Source organism: Cyprinodon variegatus, unplaced genomic scaffold, assembly GCF_000732505.1.
Source record: "Cyprinodon variegatus isolate N-32 unplaced genomic scaffold, C_variegatus-1.0 Scaffold37, whole genome shotgun sequence".
NCBI classification, from domain to species: Eukaryota; Metazoa; Chordata; class Actinopteri; order Cyprinodontiformes; family Cyprinodontidae; genus Cyprinodon; species Cyprinodon variegatus.
Genome location: NW_015150490.1, coordinates 260030 through 273404, shown reverse-complemented (window position 1 = coordinate 273404; position 13375 = coordinate 260030). Strand labels below are relative to the sequence as shown.

General features: G+C 37.3%; 1 protein-coding gene across 1 annotated transcript in view; it reads left to right on the top strand.

Annotated features, from left to right (window-relative positions):
• Positions 1-13375, top strand: part of gphn (gephyrin) — a 135305-nt gene that overhangs the window by 42588 nt on the left and 79342 nt on the right. The window contains exon 2 of the mRNA XM_015369295.1: positions 179-257. Within this exon, the coding sequence (XP_015224781.1) occupies positions 179-257 (79 nt within the window). The remainder of the gene's footprint in view (positions 1-178; positions 258-13375) is intronic.

Genomic DNA, 13375 nt, shown 5'->3' with positions numbered 1-13375 from the left:
TCTATCTATCGATTGATTGATCTATCAATCTATCTATGGATTTTCACAGAAAAGTTCTGTGGCATAGCAGTGAATCATTCCTTATTTTTTATATCATAGTGCAGCATGTCTTGCTGCTTGTGTATTGCACTGGGTCTTTACGGCAACTAACATTTCACAATTTTTCTCTGTCTTTCAGTGAGTGACAGCTGTTATCGGAACCTAGCTGAGGACCGCAGTGGCATCAACCTCAAAGATCTCGTCCATGACCCCTCCTTGTGAGTCCTGCCATCTTTTTTTTCAACATTTTAACATTGAGCGGAAAAGAAAAAAGAACCTTTATGCACATAATCATTTAATCCAACTCAAAGCTCTTTTAAATCTGTGCTACACTCACAAAGAGATGCACGTCTGCATCTTTGTGTGTTCCTTAAGTGAAAGAGTGATACTAAAAGACCAAAAATATCTCTTGAGAAGGAGAAAAAAAACTTTGCATGTTTAATGCTTATTGTTAAATTATCCAAAAAAAAAAAAAATTGATTGACATGGTTTTCCATGAATGCATTTCCTAAAAGTTTAAGCAATGCTTTTTGAGGAAATAACAAATGTGGAAGGTACTGATATTGATAAGGGCTAGCCTTAGTTCATCCAAAAGGTAGAGTTGAAAACTATTAAAATCCCAATGGCAAAGGATTGTACAATATGAATGGTGAAGATCTTATCCAAGGCTTTGAAGTATAAAATCTTTTGTTGAATGGGTCTGTGTTCAGATGGCCAGGACCCACTTGTCCTTTTAGATACTTCATGGTTCCAGACTTTGCTACCACCAAATCATTCCTGAGAGAGAAATACAGAAACTCTGTATGGCAGAATCCTTTTTCGGAGTTTCACCGCCAGGTCCACTTTGCATTTACAAGTCTTTGGATGCTGTTCCTTGCGACCTGCATGGTCCCAGTGGGTCTCCCCAATGTGGCCTGCTTGGAGAGCCATTGTAAAACAGGAGTAAGGATTGCAGTCTCACAATCTTATGCTGAACACAGCAGGGGGACATGAGATGCCTCTGTGTCTGTGGGAGTGTCTGCAGAGGGGGTCTGGCTTCACAGTGCAAAGAAACTAGCATGGACAGTTGTCCTCAATGTCCCCATTTTAACATTCTATTACATATTAGACAAACATGTGACCTGTCTAAAACACCTGTGTGGTATAAAAAGAGAACACAAGTCATTTGTTTCAAACTACACAGAGTGCAGTAAATATGGGAGGATACATATCTTATCCAGTATACTAAAATTATTCACATTGTTTTTGTGAATGTATTATCAGGTTCTGATTTGGAAACTACTGAAGGTGCAATAGAAGCAACGGCAAAATTTTCAGACTCGAGACATCAGGACACATTAGGACAATAGTTTAGTTTTTTTATATTTTTAGACTGAAAAACAGTTCTATACTTAATAGCATAGTCTTGACATTTGACATTACAGCAATCAAACCCTTCTTATTAGGGATGCACAATATAATCGGCCCCCTATCGGTATCGGCCTGTATCGGCCTTAAATCTGAATATCGGACATCGGCCACCCCACCGATATTTAACCCGATATTTGATCAGCTTCTGAGTTTCTAAAGTCTAAAAAAAAAAAAATACTACTACTTCTTCCTCAAAAACGTCTTTTTTACAGACTTAAAAACTTTAAAAAAAAATATTGATACATTAAAATATCACAATATCTTTATATGCTGATATATTGCCATTTAAAAACACCATATCAATCTCTTTTACTAATGAAATATTGCTATATGTCATCGTTATGCTACGAAATCCCCCGAAAATCCACGAAATTTTGCCATATTTTTATATGTTGATATATTGACGCGGTATCGATCTATTTTACTGACAAAATCTCACAAGAATTTGCAAAATATCACGAGAGTTTGTAACAGAACGATGAAATTTCACGAGATTTTGAAAGTAAAATAGATCGATACCTCGTTTTTAAAAATCAATTTGATATCAGCATATGAAAATATATTTGAGTATATTATTTTTCAAAGTGTCAGAAATGGATAACAAAACTGCTATTTTCAATGACTACTCATATCTATCCATCTTTAACATCGGTATAGGTATCGGTTATCGGCTACATGAGTTTTAAAATATCGGATATTGGCCAAAATCCCAATATCGTGCATCCCTACTTCTTATAAAATTTTTGCTTTTCTTTTCCATACACACCCATTTTGCAACATGTAAAATGTATTTTCTATTTGTTGCAGTTAACGCTATAGACTCCATTTGTCAATTTGTCACAGAGTGATTTGGGTCATATGCTTTAGACGTGAGCATGTATGTGTGACATATTGTGCGTTCTTGTTCACCTGGCTACTTCGTTTAGACTCCGCAGCCACTAATGGATTAGCGAGACACATAGGCAACGGTTTTTCAAGATGGATCACAAAATACCAGCCACAAATTCAGCTTACACCCTATCACATACTCTAGTGTAATGAAAAGCGCCAAACTAGAGTTTTTTCTGTCACAGAATAAGACTGCAGCAGTTTTCGAAAAAGGATGAGAGCTCAGATCGGCTCTGGGAATTAAAAGGGACCTGAGTTTGGCCCTATTGTTACTGAAAAGATCAAATTTGTCCTGCAACTTAACGTCAGTGTTTATAATGTCTTACTTCAGAAGATATTAAACCTCTAAACAAAAGTGCAGTTGCAGTGGCAGACAGCAATGCTTTTTCTCCTCTCCCACACAACTGCATGAGACTGGTTTAAGTTGTCACCAGAGGGGGCAAATGTCTGCAAAAACTCTAGAACTTGTGCTATGCTGCTTTAAGACTCAAAGTCTGAGTCCATGGATCTCAACTAGAAAATGGTGGCTTTCCCTTTCCAGGGCAAAGGTTAATTCATGCCTTAAGTTGAGAAATTTAAGTAGCTCAGAGTTCTGTTCACAAGTGTAGAAGAAAGGAGCAGAATATTGACACATGGAATGGTACTGCTTCTACTGTAATATACTGTAGACACTGCACATGTATGATGTGGTGAAAAGGGGAAGTGCTCACTAGACTTATGCGCCTACCCCTCATTCATGGCCATAAAATTTGGATACAAGTGGCTGAGGAGTTTGCAATCAGTAAGGTGCTCTCATTAGAGCTTCTGTTCTTTCACATTGAGAGGAGTAAGTTGGGGGGGCCCAGACATTTGTCCTGGGTGTGTTCTTGACACCTACTCCTGAAGGTGTTCATGTTCCAGCAAGCCGGAGAAGGGGGACAACCCTGAATATACTGGAGGGACTATGCCTCTTGGATGACCTTGGAATGCCCCCTGAGGAGCTAGAGGAGGAATCTCGGAACCTGGTCCCAGATAAAGAGGGAGAAGGCCACCAGAAATAGGTTACTTTGTCCTGTTGGAGTAGGGAAATAATTCTTACACCAGGTGCAATCAGCAGACTTGAACATTGCTATACTTGTGCTTTCTCTAATGCTGTTGCCTCAGATCACCTTCCACGATAGACTTATGGAAGATATGCATAACCTTACTACAAACATTAAAGGACTTAAGCTTCCTTTGAAAAGTCTGTTCTTTCCCTTCATCCCAGCACTGCGTGTCCTGGGCTCGTAACATCATCACTGAGCCATCAAACCCCTACCATTGACTGTTCTCCCTGCTGCCCTCCATCCGCTGCACGTCCAGCATGTTCTGCAACAACTTTTCCCTGATGCCATTAGACTGTTGAACTACCAAACTTTAAACTGGCCTCTGCATTACACTTGCAACATTATTTTGTACTACCGACGTGCTAAACTTTTAAAATCTTTTAAATAGGTCACACCTCAATGTCTACTGCATTTTGCACCATATTTATTTTGCACTACAATTAATCTTTTCATATTAATGCCCTTTTGCACCATTATTTTTAGACAGGTTTCTTTTCTCTTACACTGTCTGATTGCTGCACTTTATGAATGGTAATTTTCATTTCACTGTTTCATTGTTGTAAGCTGTATGCAACAGAATTTTGTTTTGTATACACTGGAGTCTAGTCTGTTGTCCAGAGGTATTTACACTTCTACAACACCTCCACTTCTTCTCGCATGATGGCATAGTTTTTATGTTTCTTCTGAAATCTACAATCATCTCTTTTGTCTTATACACATTTAAGATCAGATGATTGTTTCCATATCATGCCACAAAGAAGATAACCGACTGCTTCTGCTCAGCTTCTTGATACAGCAAACTACTTAAGACTCATCTGACTATTTCTGCAGATAGCAGGACTATGTCTTGTAATGGTAGTCAGACATGTACAGAGAAGAAAGGAATGATGAGAGTATAGTTCCAAGTAGTGCTACAGTAAGGCTGACTAGCTGATATATAATGGTAATATTTGTGATTAAATTCATGAAAGAAAAGCATGTCATCTTTAATTCATCATTCATCCAAAATTCATGTATTAAATTTAAGAATAACTTTGGCAAACGTAACATAAATCTCTGAGAATCACCTTTCGCTGATTGATTGACTTTATTGTTCTCACAGTGGAGAAATTTACTCGTTACATCAGCTCAGATAGCCAAAAAGAGAAGAAGAAGGTGCCAAACGAAGTAAAAGGTGCATGGGATGTTTACAGTATATACAGTGCTTCCACGTCGTTTTTGTTATCGCAGTATAATTGTACAGGGTTATTGCACAGGGTCTTTACATGGGTATTTATATAGATGGATATTTATATATATAACTATTGCACTGGGTGTCAAATATAAAGAAACTGGTTATTGCACATTGCACTGGTTATTAAATAGTAATTGCACATTACACATTTCACAAGTTATTGCCGTTGTAGTGTTGCATTGTAGAGTCTGGTGGCAGCAGGGATGAATGACCTGCAGTACCACTCATTTTTACAAACATGGTGTAAAAGTCTTTCACTAAATGTGCTGCTCAGCTTCTCCACACTCTGGTGCAGGGGGTTAAGGGTGATGTCCATGATAGATGTAAACTTGGACAGCCCCCTCCTCTCAGCCACTTGCTCCACTGAGTCCAGAGTGCAGCCTAGGACAGCAGCAGTCTTTCTCAACTGGTTTGTTTAGAGTTGTTTAGAGGAGGGCTGATGTCACCACAGAGCCATAGAAGGTTTTAATTAAGGGCCTGCTCACTCCAAAGGACCCCAGCCTCCTCAGGAGGCAGAGGCGGCTTTTGCCCTTCTTGTACAGGGCGTCGGTGTTATGAGTCCAGTCCAGTTTATAATTGATGTGAAGACCCAGGTATTTGAAACTCTTCACAGTTTCTATGTCCTGCTCCTGGATGTTCACCAGGGGTGAGTTGGGGGTCTTCTCCCTAAGTCGATCTCCATCTCCTTGGTCTTGCTGGTGTTAAGACACAGGTGGTGCTTCTCATACCAGTCCACAAAGTTGATGTTGACCGATCAATACACCAGCTCGTACCCCTCAGAAACACAGCCTACAATGACCAAGTCATCAGAGAACTTCTGGAGATGGCAGCTGTCTGTGCTGTAGGTGAAGTTCAAGGTGTAGGTGTTGAAGAGGAATGGACACAGAACAGTGCCCTGGTGGGTCCCAGTACTACAGACTGCCTCCTCTTACTGACAGCCACGCAGCCACACGTACTGAGAGCGTTCGTTAAGGTAGTTGGTTGTCCAGGCAGCAAGATGTCTGTCTACTCTAGCGTCCTCCAGTTTTTCCCTCAGCAGCTCTGGTCTGATGGTGTTGAAAGCACTGGAAAAGTTAAAGAAAATGACTCTCACTGTGCTACCGATGGTCTCCAGGTGAGTGAGCCCCCGCTGCAGCAGGTAGATGATGGCATCCTCCACTCTGATGTCAGGTCGGTAAGCAAACTGCAGCGGGTCCAGGGTGGGGCTCACCACAGTGCGCAGGTAAGCTAGGATGAGGCGCTCCATGTTCTTCAGCAGGTGAGGGGTCAGAGTGACTGGTCTAAAGTGGGCCGGTTCCTTGGTATGCAGTATTTTAGGAACCGGTACCACACAGGAGGTCTTCCAGAGACTTGGGACCACCCCCGAGCTGAGGCTCAGGTTGTAGATGTAGCTGAGGACCTCGTAGAGCTCATCAGCACAGCTCCCCAGCAGCCTTAGTGGGCATGCAGTCCAGACCAGAGGATTTCCTCTGTTTCAATCTCTTCAGCTGGTCTCTCACCTACACTGACTGTTAGGGGGGATGCAGGCAGGACAGAGGGTCTGAGTCGGTCGGGGGCTTGGTGAGAGATGTGGTGAGGGGATGGTACATCACTGGTGGCCTGGGAGTTGTAGACATGTTGAAAGTTGAGGACCAGACCTCAACTCTCAACTTGTTGTTCTTTGTGGCTATATTTTCTTTTTCTTGTTTACCGTTGCTTCTATCATATTTTATATTAAAATCCCTTACATATTAAGAATTAAGAGCTCTGTTCAAAGCTTGGTCAGGATGGGGAATGCTGCTGAAAGGTGCCTACATTTGACTTTTTAATGCAGAACATTGCTTTGGTCTGTGGGACGCAGGACAGAAGCAGATAACAGTAGAACTATCCTGCACAAATTGGAACATCTGGTCACCCTTTGAAATTACTAGTACTATATCTCATGTTTTGATCACCAAAGAAATCCATGTCTTGGCAGTCTGATTAAAAGTCTCATATTTTGATTTGTCACAGCTATAAATAACTTCTGACTAATTGTGTAGGAATGAACAGTATATGGTTATGTATATTATTTATGTAGAAAGAACCCCAAGGTTAAGACGCAACCTAGCCTTTCTTCCAGCTGGGTAATGATGTGTTGCAACAGAAACAATGAAACGACATTGTATTTTCCTGTTTCTTCTGAGGCAAAAGAGAAGAAAATACATTTCTAAAATTAGAAGCTCAACCTAAATTATCATAGCATATGAACACGCGTAATACGGGCCCGTATTACTGATTTAGTATAATTAATTTAACTGTTTAAAACGAAATGATAAATAACGTTCATCATGCTGAAAAATAGCTACCTGTAAATCTTGTTGTGCAATTTTACCAGTAGTTTATGAATCTATAAGTAACTAGACCTGGAAGTTTTAATATGTCATTCAAATTAAGGGTAAAACCAAGTAATGTTCATTAGTAAAATTATTATAACTGACAGTTTGCTTAATTACCAAGTGTTATTAACGTGTTTCCTTTGTGGCTGGACGTTTTGGACCGTTGTCTTAACCATCAGTGAATGTCAATAACTTTGTTTATAAATTAAGCAGTTTTTAATTATTAACCACAAGGATAATATTTCTCTCTGTCTATTCAAGTTGTTACCTCAAAGAAAGTAAATTCAGCTCTTATAGCAGGGTTCCTGCGGGTCCTTAAAAAGTCTTAAAAGGCATTGAATTCTTCAAAATAAAACTAAGGCCTTAATTTGTATTAAAATGTCTTAAATCAGTCTTTCGTAGGTCTTAATTTTTAAAACATCATAAATAGGATTATTTTTATTACGATTTATTTTTGTAATCTAAATAAAACATTAAAATTTACCATTTTAATTTTTTATCCAAAAAAAAAAATAATGGCTCGCCATTATTGGTTCTGTCCCAATAGCGGAACCGATGAAAGCGTTGTTGCGGGACATTTGGGAGATGTGCCATTAACTTTTTGTCTGGAAAATATGAGCAAGTGTAAATGTAACGAAAATTGGCTATCCACCCAAGAATTTTCTCCATGGCTAAAACCAGTACCAGGGAACATACATGAGGCACAGTGTATTTTGTGCAAGAATTAATCCAAGCTCGGAACGATGGGAATTAAGGCAGTGAAGTCACATGCGAAGCACAAAACACAAATCGTCAAAATCGAGTTACCGAGAAACAGCCGGTATTTCTCAGTTTTGTTCCACCCTTGTCTCTGCAACGCCTCCACTTATCACCAAACCAAACATACTAAGAAAACGATACAAAAAAAATAGCAGCAAAAAAGACTTGGCACTGGTTATGTTGTGGCTTTAAAACTGATTTGTTTTGTTCCCTGCTAAAACAAATTTTTATGAATTCAGTTAAATAATTGTTAAAATATATCTGTCATTTGTGTGTTTTTAGCTTTCTTCCTGTATGGGAAGCTTTTCAAAATTTGAAACGTCTGTGCACTGGTTTATGTTAAAATAAACCTTTAGGTTAAGTTGTCGCAAGCAGGTTTTTCTTGTGTTTCTTGAAAATTTGGTCTTAAATTTTTATTTCAAGTGACATTAAAAAGTCTTAAATTTAACTTGCCTTATGCTGTAGGAACCCTTTATAGACAGTCCGTAACAGCTGTATAAATAAATTGCAGACAGCCAAACTTAAAACAAAAATTGGTGCTTTATTATACATAATAATACCTATAACAGTATTATTATTATTTTTGATAAACTTTGCAAACCCTGCAAGCTACTGTATTAATACGGAATACATAAAAGAGTTTAAATTAGTCCTTGTGATAGAGTTTTAGTAATGTTCAGTTCATTAGCTCAGCTGATGTACTGAGGGGATGTCAATCAGATAAGCAGCATAATACAACAAACATATGTGTAACCGTAGTCTTTGGTAGTATTCAGTTCATTCAATTTTCACTTAATGCAATAATGAACAGTTACCAATAAACAATGTATTTGATGTGACAGCATTGGAATGTTTATGAAAACAAGTAGTGGTGTGGAGCAAAATGCTTCTGTTGCAAACTGATAGCTTAGCAACAAACACAGCTAATCCACAGCTTGTAACAGCTAATGAATAGGCCAGAAAACAACCTTCTGCAGTCAGGCTACGGTGTCTGACATGATGATGATTGGTTACGGAGGTTATGGAGTTTTAAACTCAGGATGCTCCGGGTGCTATCTTGGTCCATTGACGGGCGGAGATTTAAAACTCCTCATCCTTTGTATAAAGATGCAATACCAGCAAGGTTGTGCTAGGTTTTCAGCTCAGAACTTCTTCAAAGAGGGATGCAGCCCTTTTCGACAGAAAAAATGGACAACGGTTCTGGGACTGGCTCCACATGGAGTGTGGTGTCCAGTTGGAATGTGCGTCTCTCGTCCGGACCGGTGGTCACCAATGAAGAGAATCTACTTACAGAATCTGTACCAAAGTGTATTGTAGTCCAGAAGGTGCTTAGTTTGACAAATTGACCAATTCAAAAAAGAATAGGACAAAAGACTGGAAGTCATATAAATACTTTGATCAGTCGATGTATTTGTGCATCTATATCAGTCTTCATTTTACTTAGAGCACCACAGTGATCAGCTGAGATGACCGTTGCTCTTGTGTAAGGCTAGTAAAATATTTGTAATATTTAATATTCAATTGGAATAGAAATATTGATTTAAGAACAGGTGTGAGAATACTCTTTGTGTAGGAGTTTTGATTATCATTATTTTGCACATACATTGTGTAAAATATACCCAATAATGTATTTTAAGCACCAATCCAAAAATATGTCATATTGTAACCCTAGGGGTAATTCAATTATAAGCATCAAAGCAAACATGCATATTTTATCTTGTTATTTTAACATTTTGGGAGCACACTTTCCAGGTCAAGAAAAAAAATAATAAATTACTAGCACATCACCAACAGCAGGCTTCTGTGTTCAGAGTAGAATTTCTCTTAGAATAATTCTTCCTGTTCAACTGATGAATGTATGCTGTAAACATGATGACGAGTGCGTGGAGACAGGATAGCTGACATGTTTATTAGCATGCAGATCACCTTTTCATTTTTCCACATGTTAAATTTCACACAGTTACTGTAGAAAATAATGAGAATTATTTTTGTAACAGAGGAAAGGGTTATTTAAAAACATACAACAATTTTTCACTGCAGAAGAGCCTTATTTAATGTTGTGTTTTTTACAAAAGCAGCAATTGAACCACAGCAAGAGACATTATTCACACTTGATGAAGTGGGAAACACAGCAAACATTCTCATGAAAGGTTGACCAACCAAATTAACTCCAAGAGTGCATAGATATCTCATCAAGAAGCTTTAAAAAAATCGACAACAGCATCTAAAGCACTGTAGGCTATTTGAGTAGAAATGTACACAATATGCATGTTGTGAACACCTCTGTGGATTGCAATGAGTTTTGACTAATTAGTTCCATGCATTCAAGCTCTCTGTGTAATATATATAGTTCTAAAGGTCAGGAAGTGGTTAGGATTTTAGAGGTATTAAGGCAGTACAAATAATCTGTTTAGATGCAAAAAAGGAAAAAAAAGTTGGGCGACTTTTTAGATTAAAGGTTGCTTTTGATATATAAATATTAGATTTTATGATTTTCTTCCAGGAGCTCAATAGGTTGCTTGTTTGCTACATGGTCCTTGTTTGCTATAAGCAAGAAGCAGAAATACATTTTATTTGAAAGTTTTTTATTAGTTTCTTCTTAATGTCATTTTCATGAGTTCTACTGTCTACATATAGTTTTTCTTTTTCAAATATGTGCAGCCCAAATGTTGATAATGCATCAATAGGACAAAGAACAGAAATATGAAATCCATGCATTAGTTTAAATGGAAATCTAGTGTAGGCAAAAAGAAAGGACAATTGAGTATCTCCCTTTTTCTAACAACAAGGTTATGATCTCCATAACTTTGGGGAAGGTGTAATGTTTAATAATGAGATAAAGTGGAAGCTTTTTTGGAAAGTTCTAGGACATCTGGTTTACATCTGGTATAGCATTTGAAGGAAATTATGCCCTACCAACAGTGAAATGTGATGTTTGTAGTGTGATGATATGGGCCTGCTCTATCCCTTCCTGAAACTGTAAAATATGCATTTGTTTATACAGCAGGTCTCCCTATATTGTGTTCCCTTTAAACAATCTAAAGTTGTTCCTTTTTTGTGTAACCAGTAAGATCTTTTTACGATAAAAAAAAAAAAAAAAAATCTGTTAAAAAAGAAAAAAAAAAAAATGCTTTTCAACTTCTGGTTGTGATTCAACTCTGCTGTTTTGTTTATCCAGCTTTTGAATAGGAACTTTATTGTCCCAGCTACAACAGAGTCAATACAGCTACAAAGATCGAGGCCTGATGTTAATATATCCATGACTCTGAAAGGACACAGACAAAGATAAAAAAAGAAAAATTATCACACAGGCTTTATGGTATAGAGCAGAAACAGGACTCTAGAGCTTTTCTTGAACTTAAATGTGTCTGAGGGCATTTTTTTGTTTTGTTTAATAAATAACTTATTATCTGACAATGAGCTGATGGTTTCCATTAAATTTCTTGTTTACTGTTGTTGATTCCATCATGACCAGCTGGAACTCTATTTGTTTAATGTGTCACAGCTGCCAGGACAATTAGACATTTGGTGTGAAGGGTAAGTAAAAAATATAAAAGCAGGTGAGAAGTGTGGTGCCACCGCAGGAAGCTTACAGCCTATAATCACAGCATCTCTCAAGAACACTTTGTCACGTGGAATCAATCAGTCTGCCTGCTTTCATTTTGGAGGGAGGGATACTGCACGGTGGGTGGAGAAAAAAATGGTGTAAAGTTAAAAAGAAAGAGAACAGGCAGCAGAAGGGAGATGAACAAAAAACAATAAGACTCAAGGACACAGAGGTAAGGAAGACTTGAATGCGTGTCCAACTAGAGGTTCCTGTTTACACTGAAAAAACTGAACATAAAGTAAGTAAAAGTTTCCTAAAATGAGTATATTTACACTTGATTTTAACTGGATAAGTATAAAGATCTGCTAATGTAATGAGATTCTTGCACTTACTGTAGAACAAGAAACAATCATCTCCATTATCTTACAAATGCAATCATACTTTTCTAATTTTAGGGGACAAAAATACTAATTCCACTGTCAGATAATGATTTAAACTGCTCAAATGAATAGCTAATATGGTAATTTTAGGAAATCTTTACTTTTTTATATAATTTTTTTCTTGTAGGCCTCTGTATTGTACATTTTGTTCATATATGTAATATTTTATAGTGAATGGGTTTTGAAGGAGAACCGTTTGTTCTGACTTGTTCTGAACTAACTTGTGTTCCAAAACCTTTTTAATAGGAAAGCTCCCCAAACTAAAATAGCTAGGGAAAAAAAAGACCTAATTTCACTGTCTGGAGCTGATCAGGGACAAAGACAAACCTGGAGGCTTTCAGGACACAGTGACATACCTGTAATGTGGAAGGTTTAAATGAGGACAGAGGGAAAAATCCCTGTAACAGGTCTCTCAATTATTTCTGTTAAATATACATGGATCTATTTAGTAAAATGTACGGTAAATCTGTACATCTGCTTAATTTTCCTCCTTTTTTTTATCTTTATATAATTTTTTGCCCTGCCTATTAGACTTTTAAACATTACATTTTAAAAAATCAAAGTAAGTTTTTATAACAAAAAGAAAGATATGCTATCAATCTTTTGGGGATTTTAGAAAAAGTGAAAAACATACTAGTGAAATATATCGATGCCATCTTTTATATTGCGTTATTCATTACAAATTTAATTAGGTATTCCAGAATTTGAAAAGAATAAGACTCATAAGAAGTATTGAGGTTCTTTGCCAAATCTTTCAACAGGCATGATGTCATTTTTTACATGGTTTTTTTATGCCAGACTTTTCATTGTTGAAACATTCATAGCCGCATGTTACCAAAGCAGAGTTGTAGTTGAAAGCACAAAGATTTTTTACAATTAATAGTGATGTATTTATATATTCATTTATAAAAAGACTATTTAAATTAATTAAGATTGAAATGTTTCTATTAAGGTTTAGCTAAGATAGCAGAAATATTTCTTTTTTTTTTTTCTTTTTACTACAATAATGATTGAGATAATGTTTTTGAAGTTTACTTTTATGTCATCAGTGTTTGGTAGATTTGCCTTCTAATCTGTAGGACTTGATTAAAAACAAGTCCTAAAGTTCATGTTGAGTTCGAAGAAGTCTGGTATTCAGAGTAGAGCTTTTTGAGGCCCATCCAAAACACAGGATAGAAACATTGAATTATTGCATTTAAGCCACTTTTGACTTATTGGATAGTTTTTTGGATGTTTTGTCCAAATTTCCACATGCTGTTTTATCCTCAAGGAGCGTCCATGTTGTGTAGGACATCAGTCTCTCCTGCAGCAAAAGATCTTGACAGATTATTCGCCTACTCTTATAGTTGGGAAAGTGTGCACAGGGATACTAGTTTCCTCTCTGTCTGACCCCACTTTTTTCCTACAAATGATCATTATTATCAAATTCTACCCTTTTAGTGCATCTGCAAATTGTGACTTGTTTTGTTTTGGAAGGAATGGCTTTTTTTCATCGCTGTGTGGGATTTCTTTCTGAGATAGTAAAGGATACATTTTACAGTGTGGATGAAAGCAGACCCTCATAAGTAGGGGTGTGGGAAATAATCGTTTTGGCGATATATCGTGATATTCGGCTG